The 20,371-nt window shown below is 31.7% G+C and overlaps 1 protein-coding gene across 1 annotated transcript in view; it reads right to left on the bottom strand.

The window, feature by feature from the left end:
* Window positions 1–20,371, bottom strand: part of SI (sucrase-isomaltase) — a 102,485-nt gene that overhangs the window by 46,445 nt on the left and 35,669 nt on the right. The window contains exons 17-25 of the mRNA XM_025376269.1: window positions 17,619–17,735; window positions 15,444–15,598; window positions 14,383–14,467; window positions 13,569–13,625; window positions 12,526–12,650; window positions 10,999–11,087; window positions 8,018–8,067; window positions 7,142–7,312; window positions 5,368–5,523 (exon numbers count right to left, since the gene is read on the bottom strand). Coding sequence (XP_025232054.1) covers window positions 5,368–5,523; window positions 7,142–7,312; window positions 8,018–8,067; window positions 10,999–11,087; window positions 12,526–12,650; window positions 13,569–13,625; window positions 14,383–14,467; window positions 15,444–15,598; window positions 17,619–17,735 — 1,005 coding nt within the window. The remainder of the gene's footprint in view (window positions 1–5,367; window positions 5,524–7,141; window positions 7,313–8,017; window positions 8,068–10,998; window positions 11,088–12,525; window positions 12,651–13,568; window positions 13,626–14,382; window positions 14,468–15,443; window positions 15,599–17,618; window positions 17,736–20,371) is intronic.

The raw sequence follows: 20,371 nt of genomic DNA, 5'->3' as shown, positions 1-20,371 counted from the left end.
GCTCTATCTTCAGCCTCCTTAAACAAAACAATTATCAGCCAAGACTTTTGTATCCAGGGACACTTAGGTTCACAAATGAAGGAAAGATATAACCTTTTTTCAGACAGACAAATGCTGAGAGAATTGACTACTACCAGAATCAGTACTACGGTAAATGCTAAAGGGAGCTCTAAATCTTGAAACAAATCCTAAAAATACATCAAAACAGAATCTCTTTAAAGCATAAATCTCACAGGACCTATAAAACATAATTTAAAAACACAAGGTATACAGGCAAAAAATAGCACAATGAATGGAATGGTACTTCACATCTCAATACTGACATTGAAAGTAAATGGTCTAAATGCTCCACTTTAAGGACACAGAATAACAGAATGGATAACTATTCACCAACCATCTGCTGCCTCCAAGAGACTCACCTAACACATAAGGACTCACATAAACTCAAGATAAAGGGATGGGAACAAAAACATTCCATGTAAATGAACACCAAAAGCCAGCAGAAGTATCTATTTTTTTATATCAGACAAAACAAACTTTAAAGCAACAGCAGTTAAAAAGGCTAAGATGGACATTATACAATGATAAAAAGCCTTATCCAACAGGAAAATATCACAGTCCTAAATATATATGCACCTAACACTGGAGCTCCCAAATTTATAAAACAATTGCCAGTAGACCTAAGAATTGAGGGAATCAGCAACACAGTAATAGTGGAAGACTTCAATACTCCACTGATACTACTAGAAAGATCATCAAGATGGAAAGTCAACAAAGTAGCAATGGATTTAAACCATACCCTGGAAAAAATGGACTTAACAGATATTTACAGAACATTCTACCCAACAACCACAGAAGATGCATTCTATTCATCAGCACATGGAACTTTCTCCAAGATAGACCATATGATAGGCCACAAAATGAGCCTCAATAAATTTAAGAAAATTGAAATTATATCAAGCACTCTCTCAGATCACAGTAAAATAATACTGGAAACAACTCTGAAAGGAACCTTCAAAACCATGAAAATACATGGAAATTAAATAATCTGCTCCTGAATGATCATTGGGTTAAAAATAAAATCAAGATGAAAATTTAAAAAGTCTTTTAATTGAATGACGATAGTGACACAGCCTATCAAAAGCTCTTGGATACAGCAAAGACAGTACTAATAAGAAAGTTCATAGCCCTAAATGCCTACACCAAAAAGTCTAAAAGAGCACACATAGACAATCTAAGGTCACACCTCAAGGAACTAGAGAAACAAGAACAAACCAAACCAAAACTCAGAAGAAGAAAGGAAATAACCAAGATCAGAACATTACTAAGTGAAATTGAAACAAACAAAAAAATACAAAAGACAACTGAAACAAAAGTCTAGTTCTTTGAAAAGATAAATAAAATTGACCAATCATTAGCAAGATTGATCAAGAAAAAGAGAGAGAAAGTCCAAATCCCAGCACTTTGGGAGGCCGAGACGGGCGGATCACGAGGTCAGGAGATCGAGACCATCCTGGCTAAAATGGTGAAACCCCGTCTCTACTAAAAAATACAAAAAACTAGCCGGGCGCGGTGGCAGGCGCCTGTAGTCCCAGCTACTCGGAGGCTGAGGCGGGAGAATGGCCTGAATCCAGGAGGCGGAGCTTGCAGTGAGCTGAGATCCGGCCACTGTACTCCAGCCTGGGCAACAGAGCAAGACTCCGCCTCAAAAAAAAAAAAAAAAAAGAAATGGGAGATACTACAACTGACATCACAGAAATACAAAAGATCATTCAAGGCTACTATGAACACCTTTACACACAAATTAGATAACCTAGAAGAGATGGATACATTCCTGGAAAGACACAACCTTAAATCAGGAAGAATTAGATAACCTGAGCAGACCAATAACAAGAAGTGAGACTAAAATGATAGTAAACAATTACCAACAAAAAAAATGTCCAGGATCACATGTAGTCATAGCAGAATTTTACCAGTTATTCAAAGAATAATTGATACCAATCCTATTGACATTATTCCACAAGACAGAAAAAGGGGGAACCTCCCCTAAATTGTTCTATAAAGTCAGTATCACCCTAATACCAAAACCAGAAAAAGACATAACCAAAAAAGTAAACTACAGACCAATATCCCTGAGGAACATAGATGCAAGAATCCTTAACAAAATGCTAGCTAACCAAATTCAACAACATATCACAAAGATAGCCCAACATGATCAAGTGGGTTTCATACTAGGGATACAGGGATGGTTTAACATATGCAAGTCAATGAATGTGATACACCACATAAACAGAATTAAAAATAAAAATCACAGGATCCTATTACAGCATTCCATTTTGGATTAAAACTCTCAGTAAAATCAGCAAACAAGGGTCATGCCTCAATGTAATAAAAACCATGTGACAAACCCACAGCCAACATAATACTGAATGGGGAAAAATTGAAAGCATTCTCTCTAAGAACTGGAACAAGACAGAGATGGCCATTCTCACTTATTTTCAGCATAGTACTGGAAGTCCTAGCAAGAGCAATCAGACAAGAGAAAGAAAGAAAGGGCATCTAAATCAGTAAAGGGAAGTCAAACTGTCGCTATTTGCTGATGATATGATCATTTACCTAGAAAACCGTAAAGCCTCCTCCAAAAAGCTCCTAGAACTGATAAAATAGTTCAGCAAAATTTTCGGATACAAAATTAGTGTGCAGAAATCGATAGCTCTTCTATAAACTAAAAAGAACCAAGCTGAGAATCAAATCAAGAACTCAACCCGTTTTACAATAGCTCCATAAATAAAATAAAATAAAATAAAATAAAATAAAATAAAATAAAATAAAATACTTAGGAGTATACCTAACCAAGGAAGTGAAAGACCACTACAAGGAAAACTACAAACACTGCTGAAAGAAATCATATATGACACAAACAAATGGAAACACATCCCATGCTCATTGATGGTTAGAAAGAATATTGTGAAAATGACCATACTGCTGAAACAATATGCAGTTTTAATACAATTCCCATCAAAACACCATCATTATTCTTCACTGAACTAGAAAAAACAATCCTAAAATTCATATGGAATCAAAAAAGACCATGCATAGTCAAAGTGAGAATAAGCAAAAAGAACAAATCTGGAGGCATCATATTGCCTAATTTCAAACTATATTATAAAGCCATAGTCACCAAAATAGCATGGTACTATATAAAAATAATCACACAGACCAATGGAACAGAATAGAGAACCCAGAAATAAACCCTGATATCTACAGCCACCTGATCTTTGACAAAGCAGACAAAAACATAAAGTGGGGAAAGGACATCCTATTCAACAAATGGTGCCATAATAATTGGCAAGCCACATGCAGGAGAATAAAACTAGATTTTCAACTCTCACCTTATACAAAAATCCACTCAAGGCAGATTAAGGACTTAAATCTAAGACCAGAAACTACACAAATTCTAGAAGATAGCACTGTAGACATTGGCTTAGGCAAGGATTTGATGACCAAGAAACAAAAGCAAATGCAATGAAAACAAATATAAACAGCTGGGACTTAATTAAACTAAAGAACTTTTGCAGTGCAAAAGGAACAGTCAGCAGAGTAAACAGACAACCCACAGAGTGGGAGAAAATCTTCACCATCTACACATCTGACAAAGAACGAATATCCAGAATCTACAACAAGTTAAAACAATTTCCCAGGAAAAACAAACAAGCAATCCCTTCAAAAAGTGAGCTAAGGGCATGAATAGACAATTCTCAAAAGAAAATATGAACAAATGGCCAACAAACATATGAACAAATGATCGGCATCACTAATGATCAGGTAAATGCAAATCAAAACAACAATGTGATACCACGTTCCTACTGAAAGAATGGCCATAATCAAAAAATCAAAAAATAATAGATGTTGGCATGGATTCAGTGAAAAGGGGACACTTCTACACTGATGGTGGGAATGTAAACTAGTACAACCACTATGGAAAAGAGTGTGGAGATTCCTTAAAGAATTAAAAGCAATACCACCATTTGTTCCAGCAATCCCACTACTGAGTATCCACCCAGAGGAAAAGAAGTAATTATACAAAAAAGATACTTGCAAGTGCATGTTTATAGCAGCACAATTTGCAATTGCAAAAATGTGGAACCAAACCAAATGTTCATCAATCAATGAGCAGATAAAAAAACTGTGATATGTGTGTGTGTGTGTATATATATATTTATATATAGTTATATATAGTTATATATATATATATAACATTAGCATTATATATAACATTATATAGATTTAACATTATATATATATCACATTAAAAGTATGTAATGGGAAAGATAAAATTTCACATGTTCATGTTTAGAAGCTATTTATGCTTTAGTAAGATGAATTGTTCCCACCTGTCCTTCATTTTTGTTTTGATAAAGTTAGCATACTTTGAATGTAAAGGGGAATGGATGTGAATCTGGCTGAAGAGAGGCAACTTAAAGAGAAGGTTCAGAGAAATGAACTTCACCATTTGATTTCTGTTGATTTTAAAATCGTTTCTCCTCTTCACTTTTTCTCTTCTTATATTCTTCCCTATTCTTCACTAGTGATACAGATTATGCTGTTTTAACAATTAATGCAGAGAAATCGGGATAATTTCTCTGGAGGCAGAGATTCTATGCATCTCTTTATATAAATGTAAATGTCTCTGGAAAATTGCTGACAGCTATGTCTTGACTCATCCCAGCGATATAACAAACGCATTTAATTATTTAGTTATATTAAATAAATGTAGCTGTTGACAAAACTCAATGATGTAATGAAAAGTTCAGAATTTGAAAAACAGGCATAGCAAGAGGGAATGTTTTACAATGTCCTTCCTGTGACATTGGTAAAAACACCTGCCACCCTCAGCCATCATTATTTTGTTAAAATGAAAGTCAAAATAACTGGCCAGAGATTACCATCCTTAGTGGAAGAGAACTAGCCCTCTACTCAACATTATATATCTTAATAACTTGAGACAATGATTTTGAAATAGTATCCACTACTGGCATATCTTATCCAAATGAGCAAATCCGCTACAGTCAACATCAAGTAAAGTGTAACAGACAGTATTATTTTATCAAGTAAAGTTACACTATCCGAAGTGCCTGGAAAGCAATTTACGCATCAATTCAGCCTGGCATTTACTACGATATGTCTTTGGATAATTAATTAAAATAAAAGTGAACTGCCTGTCAGAGACGCTAACTTCACATTCCACATGATTATCTAATTGAATTTAGTTTATATGCTGAAGATTTAAAATTATAACATGTAAAATTTTCATTGAAATGTTTATGTGAAAACCATATCATGAGTAATAATTAAAATTATTATTACCGTTTTCCATACACAGCCACGTTGTATGCACTTTTCTTCAGTTGCCAAATCTGCATCTGGATAACAATTAAATGTTTCATTTTCTGAGAAAATTTGATTCCATTGAACACGAAAGTTTCCTCCAAGGTTAAGGTTGAGATCTGCAATTAGGAGAACCTTTGAAGACAAACAAACAAAACACACAAACAAACAAAACTTTTAAACACTGTATCTGATCATCGGATGATTTAAAAAAAAAATTTACATTTTATGAAATGTGGCAATTACAGCAATTCTTCAAATTAAATCATTAGTAGTTTTGATAAAATACTTTAAAAATAGAATTATATATATGCAATATATATGTGTGTATTTATGTATATCTACATATATGTACATATGTATGTGCACACACATACAATTATGTCTATAATTGGGATTTCAAAATCATGTTTGATTATTTCTTATATACTTTGGGAATAATGTGAGCAAATTTATCCCACACCCAGATTTTCATCTGCATAACTTACTTTTTGATATCTACCAAACATAGTTGCAAAACTTTACTTTGAGTAATGAAAGTTCATATAAAGATCAATCTATGCACAGCAGAATTATAAAGGTATACTACTAGTGTTTATGTATATATATTTATAAACATAAAAGTAGACATACAAATAGCCACAGACAGACCTTTATATTGTATACCTAACCAATATAATTATTTTTTATTATTCCCTCTTTTAATCTCTATTACAGTCATAAAGTTCACAATAAGCTTGTATTGCTTAATTTATATCAATTTGTTCTTATAGTGCTATGAAATATAAATCATAATATACCTACTAAATAAAAAATAATTAATCAGTACATATTTTCTGAAAATAAATAATTGAAAAGCCCTGGGCCAGAGGTCTTATGAGTTAGACAAAAATATTATAAGACAATGTTCTATATCTTAAACAATTCAGAAATTATTTATGGCAATATTACTAATAATTTGGTATTATATAAATGGAGAAAAGGTAAATGACAAAAATAATTGCTTTCATGTTTTTAAATATTACAGTCTCTTTTTTAATACATCAATCTACTACCCAAAGCAACATTATAATTGAAATATTACATTTTGCAAATGAGAAAACTAAAATAATGAGAGATTTATTTAATGTGTTTAGAAGCAGAGATAGCAGAGCTGGAATCTGTGCATCCAATAACACTGCATCCAATTTTGTTATTCTTTTTCCCTCTATACTACAACTATCAAAAGAAACAAAAATCACAACACAAGGAAGGCTTTCTACAGGAGAAGAAAAGTGTAAACGCAAAATTGAAGTCAGAAGAGTACAAGATATATTTTGAGGACAATGACACCTCACTAAAAAAGAAACAGGAGAAAGACTAAAGAAATGAACTGAACCAATATATTAAAGAGTCTAAAGCAGCTAAAACATTTGGAATTTCTTTTGTGTGCAATAGGTAGGTTAGAGTTCAGATTAGAAGAATTTTATGGAAAATATTAGCAAGGCCCATATAACTAGTACGCATGAGAAAATAAAATAGGGAGAGAGAAATTGCAAGGAGTTCCCTTCATGTTGATATCTAAATACAAATTGGATTGACGTAAATTGGAATATTATTCAGAAAAAGTGAAGAAAAAATGAAGGGAGGAAGGAAGCAATGAAGAGAAGGAAGGAAGACACACTGAGAGGAGAAATATAAGTGCCCGAATGGTTATATAATGTTAAATGTGAGATTATATGATAGCTAAAATATTTTAAAAGATTGTAATTACCTGGTTAGAAGCATCATAAGTGAAATTGGAATGAGCGCTCATTGGTTGATTATTTTCTGCCACTGTAACTTCTGTAACAATGTCTGTCAACCCAAGGATTTTTACAGTCTGAAATGCTAAGGTAGTTCCTTCCTGATATGATGAATGTGTGCACACAATATCTAATGTGTTCTGGGAAAAATAGTATATGATATTATATATTAGGTCATCAGATACAAACCTGAAATAACAATACCGATACGACACAGCAAAGAAAGGTCATCATCTACACCTCTATTCCTTCCAGCTCTCCTCATCCAAGTAGCACATAGAAATATACTCATTAATAACTATTTTAATTTATATATATATGCCAGAAAATTTTACTTTCAGAGACAACCTTAATTACTCATATGCAACACATATAGACTCATTCTTATTCTAGTCCTAACATTGATGAAGAATAATTTAACTTTGCCAAAAGAGAATGTATGAAAAAACCAACATCTATGAAAAAAATCATTTCTATTAACTATTCAAAATTTAATAAACCAAAATCCACACCAATTATTACTGTGACTAATTCATTAAAATATTTTCAAATATGTTGAAATTGTTTTCCTAGGACATGTTGCCTAAAACCAAACATAACATGTTAAGAACTCTAAAGGTTTCTTTGCGTCAATTACATGATCACAAACTTTATAAAATTTTAAGATAATTTGTTTATAATTTAACAATTTAAATATAACAATTTAAATGAAAAACTTATTTTATTACATTCCATTAAAATCTGTAGGCAAATGTGAACACATTTTCCAAAATATTCACCATAAAAGAATAACCTAGGCGTGAACAAATTATACATTTAGCTATAAGTACAAAGAGAATACTTACATTAGAAACTGAAAATGTATATAATATGTAGCTGCCATTTTGTATGGTATCTGAAATGAAATATATCATGATCAGTACAAAATGTAATGTTAAATTCTCTGCTCTGGTTTTACACTTATATAACACTTAAGAAATTTGAACAATTTAGATTCTGTTTATTAATGAAGCATCGCAAACATTTTCTCTGTAAATGTTTTAATTTCCTCTAACTAATATAATAATGGTATTTTATTTTCACAGCGAGTAGAGGTAATGAATGCATATTTGCCTTGTTTACTTTTTCAAAGACTACCAAGATATTTCTGGAAATTAAGAGAAAGCCAAACTTACAGTAAATAATATATAATTAAAAATGTATTGTTTTGAATGATATTCTCTCCCCTGTAAACCTCATAACAGTAAATTTTTCTTAGGAAGACATGGCATACTATAATATATTTTGCATCTTTATGTTTATTTTTTTCTATTATTTTTGTATTCAAAGAAAAAATAAATCTGGAGACACGTTGAAGACTGAAATAAACCTTAATCTATAATTGAAATAAACTTTAATGAGGAAGATGGATGAATACAATGATTCTGTACCATATATAATAAAACTTTTATTCAACATATCTCTTTAAAAGAAAAACTGAAGATAAGGACTGAAGTAGTTTGTCATAAACAGTGTTAAAATATAAAGGGAATCCTAGGATTCATATAATATACTTTCCACAACATTAATTTGCTTAAAATTTTAGTCTTAGGAAATAAAATTATATTCAGAACCTGAACTGAAGATCACTTTACTGTCTCCATGTTTGCTTACAAATCCATTAATCAGAATTCTGGTTTTCTTTCACTTTTTAAATGCACATAGCTACATAGGTATCATATTAGATAACTGACTGAATTATATTATTCATATTCTTAGCTACTTACCTATATGAAAGTAAGCTATTCATATGCATCTTTATCAGTAGACAATATGTATTTGGAATATTTATATAATTTGAGTAATAGGAATACTCTTATAATTGTACCACACATGCTATCAATGGAGATATCATCTCAATGACATTGTTTGATTGATAACTACAAATAATGTAAGTTCAGCTGAAATCCACTTTTATAAAACTTCCATGCAGGAAGTTTTTTGGCTTACTACATAAACCAGAGAATAGGTTTGGAATCTAATCTCACGGAAGGGCTCACCCTAGTGTGTTTACACCCCAGGGTATTTTAAGAAAGAGCAAGAAGGTTGGTGTGCTGAAATTGAGAAATAGAAAGCAATACAGGATAATAGATGTGTGGGTGCGCGTTTGGGGTGTGCGTGTGCACATATGCAAATGTTAAAGCACAAACCATAAGCTCTCTAGGTCTCCATAAAACACTGTCTCCTAATTGAGTAAAATGGAGGATCATTAGAGGGTTTTGAGAAGAGATGCAATTACTGGAATCACCTTTTTAAATGATTATCTGCTGGATTGTAATAAAATTTAAAAAGGGATTGAAAACAGCTACAGGGCAATTAGGAAGCTATTGTCCTAAATTAACATGAAAGATGGTGGTGATAGTGGTGGAACTGATGAGAAGATTCAGATCAAAGTAGAACCAATGAAATCCTTAGGTTGTGAGAGAGAATAGCCCATTCCAAGGTGTTGGCATCTGGAGCAATGAAGTTACCATCAGCTGACAAAGGGAACACCATAGGTGGAACAGATATATGGTGGTAAGATCCAAGTTCTATCTTGGAAGATTATGTTTTAGATTTTTATTAGACAAACAAATAGAGAAGTACATAGAAGACTGATTTGGAGATATAAATTTGGAAGTCAGGTAAATGGTATAAAAGACTACATTTATCAAGGAAAGGACTACTGGTAAAGAATAATAATAATTGAAAGACAGAGGACATTTATGATTAGTAGCTGTTAATGATATAAGTAATTCACAGCTTGCATTGAGAAAATCACCCAGAGAACAGATCTTTCCTTCGAATAAATTTGATTGCTAATGCATTGATATAAGGCCATAAATAAATGTAATTTGTTTAAATGAATGTTAACTGAGGGTGAATATAAGTCTTAGGAGAGAATTACAGAATCCTGTGGTAATTTTTAAATACATACATTTTCAAAAATACATAAATATTCACATGTTTCATATACATTTAAAGGCATTTAGCATAGTCTTTTTTTTCTTGTTGTCCTTCTTATATTTATCTGTAACTCTTTAAAATTTGTACAAGGATATTCCTTAATACACCTAAGAAGTAGTTAATTAAAATAGAAGATAAATTATAATCTTTTGTACTCATATATAAAACACATACCTAACAGCCCTCTATTGGAAGAAATGAGATTTTTCTAAAAGGTTTCTAAATATTTATAAGGAAAATTGTAAGTGAACAGTTAAATACAAATAGGCAAACTTACTATGGCATAATTAGAAATACCATAGCATAAAATTACTTTTAAATATTTCCTTTGGTATACTGAATTCTCAAGGTTGGAGCTCAAGAAATACAATGAAAGATAATAAGGAAAATAAATTGTAAACAATTGATACAATGACATTCTTACCTCAAATAATTTGACATTAAATAACGAAATCTTTAAATATTGGTTTTATTTTCTGTTTACAGTGACAAAATTTTAGTTATAATCACTATCTTACTTCAAAACAGTTGAAAATATAATGCAATTTGTATACCTGAGAATTTATTGACTATTTTAATCTAAAAGATAAAGATAGATTAAAAAGTCTTGTCAAAGACTTACAACAAACAAAAGCACAAAACTAGATATTTTAGTTAAATATAGATAAAGCAAATAACAATGGTAAAATGTTTAAAGTAACCTAAAAACCTGCAACAGATAAAAATTTAGGAATTAAAAATAAAAATTGTGATATTTTAAAAATGAAAAAACCTATATCAATAAGGCCAAAACTTCCAGTTATCAGAATGAACATTTAAAGCATATCGCTTTCAGACTTACCTTTAGTTTCTCCATCATCCCAGAAAAAGTCTCCTTTGGCTGAATTGTTTTCATCTAATGCAACTATAAGTCCTAGAGGATTCTTACGGCTATTAAGAAAAATTAGATGCATATATGATTCAAAATAAATGCGTAATAATACAATATCCTATAAATAAGTCCACTTCAACCTGTCTGTTTTATGGGTCCTGAATTCAGTAAGAAAATTGACATCAATAAATTTGTATTTATATGTATTAATAATTTACTGATATCAATGTTCTTATGTGATTACAGAAGTACTTTATACATGTAGAAAATGAGTCAAAAGAATAAATGTAGTAAATGCAATAATGGATTTTTTGAAGGCTGAGATACTTGCAAAATTGAAACAATGTAATATTTTCATTCAAATAAGAAAAATTAAATGTGTCATATTAAGGCTCAACTCAACCTGTATAACCCTAAATCTCAATGTCTACTTCTTATGAGCAAAAAAATAAAAAAAAATGATTAAAATTTAAAAAATGTTTAGTGGAATCTGTAAGAATATTATAAATGAAATTATTACAACAAGAGAAATGAGATGTAGTCAAGAAATATGTTTGTTTTTAAGTTACATTTTACCATAAAATATTATCTCCAAGGCTATACAGTCCAGGCATGTCCTGGACTGTATAGGATGTATTCCTTCCAGTATGCATTTACCAAGTTATATGTTGCTGTTGGTCATTACAGCTCTCATGTATAACAATTTTTTGAGAACATACTCGTGAATCAGTTACATTCTAGAATGCCAAAACAGTTAAATTACTAATTACTAATGCGTATCGCTAACATACTACATAAAAGAAAATAATAAATAACATAATTTCAGATATTCTTAATGTTATGAAGAAAATACAGTAGGGTAAGGAATAAAGAGTAACTTCCTGTTGGGTTGTGGCAGAATAGGGAAAAGTATGTGAATTCAATACGGCACTTTCTGTGCTCTTTGTACTCAGAATGAATGATGCGAAATGGAGCACCAGCATTTTCAAGTTTCTTTTACTTTTAGAAAATATTTCTGAGATTTACACTTAGTGAGCAATTTAGTTTCTCTCTTGCTCTTTACCTAACATGAAATATCCCATTCATTTATGAACTTAAAGCATTTTAGCAGAAAAAAATACATTGGGATTTATTTATGTATGGAAATTCAAATATGTAAAAATTAACAAATACTTTACTCAATTATATAACAAACATTCACATTTTGTATATTTATTAAGAATCAAATATTATCTTTAATTATGCTAATGTGAGTAAATTTTTGATACAGAAAGTTAACTTCTAAGTAAATTAGAAATTTTGAAAATCAAGATATTTATAATAATATAAATAATTTCATTCTTTTTATAACTACAATGGTTATAGTTCAGTATTACCTCTGTGTGTCAGATATCTGCAGGTGAAGAAGCTAAATATTATCTCTGATTCTTAACACAAATATGAAATATTAGAATTTGAATTTTATTTTAGATTTCAGTTAATGATTTTTCATTTTACCTTGCTGTTGTTGTTACATCTGGTTCTTGAATGGGGATGATATAACCTCCTCTAAGATGTAATCCTATTTTGTCTGCTGGAAGATACATATCAACACGTTGTTTCCTCCATGGCCTTTTTGCACCCTAATAATTGGAAGATTACAAATATTCTTAATATTATTGAAGACTTTAAACTCTATTTCACAAGAATTAAAAGGTATGCATAGAAACAATTTTTATTATGAGCAATTTATGTCATCCAAATAAATACAATATATTGTTTTCTAACTTTAGGAGAGTTTTTTTTTTCCCCCAGTTTGCTGAACAAAGCAGAGGAAAAGTAAGTTCACTTTCTCAAAAATAAAAAAAAAAAAATCAACATAAAGAGACTCATTTTCTTTCTACAATAATTAACAGTACTTTAATTAGCTTTTTAATTCTTTGTTATGGTTTAAAGTTAACTATGTCTTTAGGAAGGATTTTCTTAAAATCATTATTCCTGTAAAAATAAGGGTATACTTAGCCAATGTAAGTGATTTACAAAATAATATCATTTAAAATAAATAGTGCTCAAAAAGTCTTGTTTAGTTGAAAAAAATGGATGGTGTATATGAGTGCTGTTATTTTGCCTTTTCAAGGTTGAAATAAAAGCCTTTTTCAAATATTTGAATATACCATATAAAAACAAATATGTAAGATTAGCTCAGTACTCAAGTCTTCTGGCAATAAGATAAATACGTAAAATAAAAAAAAGCATTAAAATAAGTTGCCACTCCTTCCTAAATTACTGCTAACTTTTATTTCCAAAATTTAAAAATAAATAATATCTATTTATGCTAAATAATATAACTTCATATTAGAGTCTAGCTCATGTGCAAAAAAGGGTATACTTATAAAAATTTTGACATATTTCTAAAGTTTGAAATTATTATTTTTTATAGTTAATAACAGAAATTCTAAAAATATGTATGCTATATAGTTAAGTTTCTATGGAATTAAGTTTCTATGTAGAAATGTTTAAAAATATACTTGTGAGTCCATTAGTATGTTAAGATTACTTACAGATTCGTAATCATACCAAACAGCATCAGGGATGTAGGCACTCACGGTATCTGCTCCCTAAAATAAAGAAAGATAATATGTATTTTTTTAATTTCAATTTTTAACAGAGAGGATCTTGTCAAATATTAAGTTGGGTTTTCATAGTCAAGGGAAAAAAACTTTATGTTGTTACACTCCGATATTTCCTATAGATAATAATCAAAATGCTATTTTATTAGCTTTAGATAATATATTGTAAAACTTATAAAAGCAAAGAGGTAAATAAATAATTTAGATAGCAATTAAAATAATGTATGCATATATGTGTACTGTTATAAACCACATGGTCATTGTGAATGTGAATATGTTTATTTCTGTTTACGTCCATGGACACATACACCTTTTAAAAATAGGTAATAATTACCAACTCACTCCAGTGTTTCTCCAACATTTTCATCTGATCAGCAAGTTTTCCAGTTCCTCTTTATTTACAATTGAGCACAATTTCAACGTATATGTCTACTTAAATGAGAGCCCTTTGTTATTATGATTTGATTTTGATTCTATAATATAGTTTTTTTTTCAGGAGAACAATAACTTCATATAATTTTCTTGTCCCCAGTTAGATATTACATATTTGGTAAGCATAGATCTACTTAATATTTTTATAACTTTTTGAAATTTGTTTCACATCATAGAATTCCAACTTGATATTTATCAGCTTGAAACAGTCCACTGAGTATCATCTATTATTCAGATGTTTTGTAATGTAGGGTCGATTTAGTTGTACAAACTTCAGTTTAAACAATAAGGTTATTAAACCTGTAGAGCCTACCTGTTTTAGAACAGGAGTAATAAGTAGTGCGGGGCCCCACAAAAACTCAGTGTCCTCAATCCAGCTGTTCATATCTTCATAAAACCTAAGAACAATGACAATGTTTAAAGTATAATAATGAAAAAATAAATTTAGCCAAATTCCTGATTCAGTTTATCTTTTCAGTTTTTTTCCTGGGAATTGTTATTATCTTGAATTGTGCTTGTTTCAGATGACATTTTGAATCCATAGTTCTTACATCCTTTATTATTCATCTGACATTCAAGAAGGAAGGGAGGAAGGGAAGAAGGAAGAAGCGGGGAGTAGAAGAGGGAGAAAGGAAAAGGAAGAAATGAAGGAAAGAAGGAGGGGAGGGAGGATAGGAGGGAGGGGCGGGAACAAAGGGAAGGAAAGTAGAAAGCAGGGAGGGAAGGGAAGAAGGAAGGAAGAAAAGAGAAGGAGAAAATAAATTTATCTCGTACTCAGAAAAATCTATCATAGATGACAAGGTTACCTCTTATTTATACAAAAACTCTTCTGTTTAATTATTTTCTCCTATAAGATAGATTCATAAAGTATAGGAAATCTTTCATATTCTACTTTCTTCACTTAGAGCTTTTTCATGGTAAACTCTAGTTTTTACCTGAATTTAAAAGGATCTTTAAGTCATTCATCACAGAAAGGCCCCACTCCGGTCAAAGATATATGCAAAGATAAACACAATTTCCCTTTTTAGTAAGTACTATACTGTACTCTTGATCTATGTTTAGTTTATTGTTTCAATATTTAGTTGATATATTTTTAATAATATTATGCTTAATCTTTCTTACTGATGTAATATCCTAACATGTTTTATATCTTTTCCTTGTAAGTTCTATTTAATTTTCTCATTTCTACCTAAATATTATCCAATTAATTATATTTACTAGTATCATTATATAGCTCTTCAAATCATCTATACAAATGTAAAAACAAGCATCAGAAATTTAATTTATATCTTGATTTATCTCTATTAATCTTTTCTGTATAAGTTTGAAAATACTTTAAAAAATATTATTATAATTATTGTACGTAGTACTCACTCATGGAGAACTGGTCTTGCTACTGTTTCTCCAAACACATGGGCTTTATAAAACAGAGTGTAGAGGAAGGGTAATAAGGTGTAGCGAATAGTTAAATAGTGCCTTGATGATTTAACCAAAAGCGAATTCTGCCCAAAAAATGCAGGATCCTGATGCTGTGAGATAGAAAGAGAAATTAAAATAAGAAAGCTAAAATATGAGTGAAAATTAAAGTAGAAGCATTTTAATCTGCTTTTTAAAGCAAACTACATAAATTTCAGCTTGTTTATGAGAAATTAAAATTATTCCAATTTCATCATCAAAGTGTTTGAATGAATATGTCTAGGTTTTGTTATATGTTTTAATTAAACTTAATTTTGAAGTGGACAATTCAACATATTTGAAGTATTGCCACAGAAAAAATAAATATTTTTTAACAAAAGAGAATTTTTATCTTGTAATTGTGGTAGAATGAATTATTGGCATCAATGTTTCATGCTTCCTTGTACCCACAGCCTTTCTCATGGAATGTTGTAATCCCTACCAGTGAAGGTAGAGTGTACCTACCCACGCTTTGACTTGGCGCTCAGTCATGCAATCCACTCTGGCCGATAGGATGTTATTATATGTGATACATTAAAGCAGAGGCTTGAAATAGACTTGCCTAAGGACTTACTGTCTTGTGCCATTGCTATTAGAATTATCACAGGTAGGTTGCTGGCTCAGGAACACAGGGAACAGAGCTACCTGGACAGCCTGTAGACTTACAATTTGAAGTGCAGTTTCTCTACTGAGCTCAGGCTAGGTAAGTGACTCCTTCAGCCAAGTAACACTGATATGGACAAGCCGGTTTAGGTCTCCTGCTTTTGGTAATGATATTAACTGAAGACCTCAACTACTGTCTCCCTGAATCCACTATTAAGTTTGCACTGAAAACCATGTTTCTCAATGCTGCTCCCAGCCTTGAATGAGCATAGTAAGAACACGATGCAGACTCATTCCTGGGAGATGCAAGAAAGGTCAGTGGTCAGCTTTCCCTTAAGGAAAGGGACTCACCTGACTGAAACTTGGTTAGAACTAGACTGCAATTCGGAATTCTCCCTCCCAAACCACCTTCCCTTCACCTTCATCAAGTTCAGACCTGCACCGTGGTCTGCAGGCTCTCCCCACTTTCTCATGCTCACTCTCTTTGTCATTCACATGATTTCACCAATAAATTTCAAAATTTATTTCTGTCTTATCATCAGCATTTTGGAGAACACAAATGAACATGGAGTGTCATGCAATTTCTATGAACATGGAGTGTCATGCAATTTCTATCAAAATCTCCCACGGATGCACATTTCCTGAAAATATCATTTAGGTGTATTAAGAAGAAACTAATCTCCAATTTGTACCTTTTAATTCTTTTTGATCATGCCTCTCTCCAGGCTGAGCTCAGTAGTTGTGCCTCTTCTCAAACACAATATAAGCCCTGTATGCAACCAGTGTGTAAACATTGAATGGTTTCTTAACCAATATGTACTTAATTGACGTAATGGTTTAACTGAATTTTATTATTCTCTCTGAAAAACATGCTTATCATGATGAGCCAACAGTATCCTGAGTTCCCAGGGCTGGTAGACTAGCTTTGTACTGTCTTGCACTTCTGCTCCTACCAGTCCAAAACTGTGTTCTAAAAGTGTTAGTTTTGTTTTTGTCCCTATGTATTCATTCCAGTTCTATTTATTATTGAAAGACACTGGACTGTAATTGTTTTGTGGGTATCTTTAAATTCTTGTTTCATATGAATTAAACAAAAACTCGAAATCCATTACAGTATATTATAACTTTTCTTCGTATAAAAGTTACCTGGAACTTACATTGTTAGAATCCAAGAATTCATACTCTAAAAGCTTTGGCTCTAATTTAAAATACTGGTAATCTAATACATTTGTACAGTGTATGCGTTAGTCTCAACTAAGATATTTGTGCTGTGACTACATTTCATTTCATGATTTCCTTATTTGACCATTTTTTTTTTAAATGTAAGAATATACAAAATATGTATAGGACTTGAGAAAGGGACTTCTAACAATCCTTTATAAATTATGCTGTAATCTTTCAGACCATATACTGTATAGATTTAATTTAAGGAGATTAATAAAAACTATGGTTGTGTTTTATTTCACAATATGGAGAACAAGAGGCACTTACTTCATATCCATCAGCATTATGGTTTCTGGAAAATGGATAAAATGCCCCAAGTTGCATCCATCTTCTGCAAAGCTCTTCCGTGGTTTCAGCCACAAATCCACAGATATCTGCTCCAACCTAAATAACAAATATATTTACTATTTATAATATTAAGATTCTCAAATTTGGCTAGAGCATCACACTGTATGCCTCAACTGATTAATGTGCAGTATTTACAATTTGTTTTACTCCTTTTATATGCACTTCCTTAAACTAATTTATGTTCCATTTTTGCTCCATCCTTGTCTCTAGTTGCATTATTTTACAAGTTTCCTTCATTGTCCCTTTATGCATTTTCTTTGCCTTTTGTATTTACATTTTACTCATTTTTTATTTTGATATTCTCATTAATTCATTGTAAAAGATGAAATTATTGTATTAAAATATGTTGCTTCTTAATCCCAAACTAACCTTCTTCGATCTGATTTTTCCTATTTATAGTATAATATGTAACTGTAGGAATAAAATAATAACAAACTGTGACCATGTGTTCATGTTGAGCTTTGAAATTAATTATTCCAAATAAAACTGAGCTTTGCACAATGTGTACCCATATAAAACCGCATTATCCTTATTCAAGGACTCTCCAGAAAATATTATCCTGAATTTAGTGTTTGCCATTTACAAATATTTCTTTATTTTTTCCGTGTAAGTATATATGTATCTATAAACACTATATAGCATTGTTTTGCATGCTTTCTTAACTGTATAAATGACATGTTGTATGCATTGTAATGAAATTTCCTTTTTGTGTGAGATTCAGGTGTATTAATGTTGCTCTAGTTCTCCAATGTATGGGAACTCATGAGTATAAAAATTCTTCTCTCAAGCCTGTAATCCCAGCACTTTGGGAGGCCGAGATGGGCGGATCACGAGGTCAGGAGATCGAGACCATCCTGGCTAACACGGTGAAACCCCGTCTCTACTAAGAAATACAAAAAATAGCCGGGCGAGGTGGCAGCGCCTGTAGTCCCAGCTACTCGGGAGGCTGAGGCCGGAGAATGGCGTGAACCCGGGAGGCGGAGCTTGCAGTGAGCTGAGATCCGGCCACTGCACTCCAGCCTGGGCGACAGCGCGAGACTCCGTCTCAAAAAAAAAAAAAAAAATATAGAAAAAATTCTTCTGTGAAATTTATATATAGGCTGAACATTCCTAATCCAGAAATTCAAAATCTGAAATGCTTCAAAAAAAAAAAAAAAAAAAAACATTTTGAGTGCCAACATAATGCCAGAAGTGGAAAGTTCCATACCTGACCTCAAATGACAGGTTGCAGTCAAAACTGTTTCCTCAACAAAATCATATAAAATTACCTTCACACTATGTGTGTAAGGTGTATACGAAACATAAATTTGCTCCTTTAAGACATTTTGTTGCATATATGTAAACACTAAATTATCTGAAAATACCTGAAATCTGACAACTTTCTGGTCCCACATATTTTGGATAGGGGGTACTCACCCTGTATAGATATCCTTGTGAATATGTAAAAAATGTGTTCTTACTCTATGGTGTACATACACAGGATTATTTTTCTTTTTTATTTATAATGTGCATTGTATAATCAGAACTGTTTGTAACCATTTGCAAGCACTATAATAGCACATGAAGGTTCCCCTTATTCATTTTCTTGCCAATTCTTGATATTTTTCAGACAAATTTTTATCATCTTTCTTTGTATCTCACCATGGTTTTTACTTGCATTTCTCTGATTACAGGGAAGTTGAGAACTGTTTCATATTTTTATTGGGTCCTGATAGATTCCTCTTTCTGTAGAATTGCCTGTTTATATCTTTTACTTCTTTTCTATTGTTCTTAATTTTTATAGATTTAAGGTAGGCACTTCAAACTGAATATCATTTATCAACTATGTAAATTGAAAATAACATTTCCTGGTGAGTTGCTTTAATTTTTAACTTTTCAAATGGTCTTTTGAGGAACAGAAGTTTTCATTTTGCTGTAGTCAAATTTATACGTGTTTCCCATAAGATTTGTTCTCCTTGTGTTCTGCTTAAGTAATTATTTCTCTAACCTGATGTCATAAATTTATCTTTCTATATTTTCTTCTGAAATGGATAAAGTTTATTTTACACACATAGGTCCCTAAATCTATCTGGAACTGTTTATTGTGCACGATGTGAGAAATTGACACATTTTATATTGTTTCTTTCTTTTTTTTTTTTTATTATACTTTAAGTTCTAGGGTACATGTGCATAACGTGCAGGTTTCTTACATTTGTATACTTGTGCCATGTTGGTGTGCTGCACCCATCAACTTGTCAGCACCCATCAACTCGTCATTTACATCAGGTATAACTCCCAATGCAATCTCTCCCGCCTCCCACCTCCCCATGATAGGCCCCGGTGTGTGATGTTCCCCTTCCCGAGTCCAAGTGATCTCATTGTTCAGTTCCCACTTATGAGTGAGAACATGCGGTGTTTGGTTTTCTGTTCTTGTGATAGTTTGCTAAGAATGATGGTTTCCAGCTGCATCCATGTCCCTACAAGGACACAAACTCATCCTTTTTGTGGCTGCATAGTATTCCATTTCTTAATCCAGTCTGTCACTGATGGACATTTGGGTTGATTCCAAGTCTTTGCTATTGTGAATAGTGCCGCAATAAACATACGTGTGCATGTGTCTTTATAGCAGCATGATTTATAATCCTTTGGGTATATACCCAGTAATGGGATGGCTGGGTCATATGGTACATCTA

Source organism: Theropithecus gelada, chromosome 2 (genome assembly GCF_003255815.1).
Source record: "Theropithecus gelada isolate Dixy chromosome 2, Tgel_1.0, whole genome shotgun sequence".
Lineage (NCBI taxonomy): Eukaryota > Metazoa > Chordata > Mammalia > Primates > Cercopithecidae > Theropithecus > Theropithecus gelada.
The sequence above is the reverse complement of the archived record's forward strand: the minus strand, read 5'-3'. Positions and strand labels throughout refer to the sequence as shown.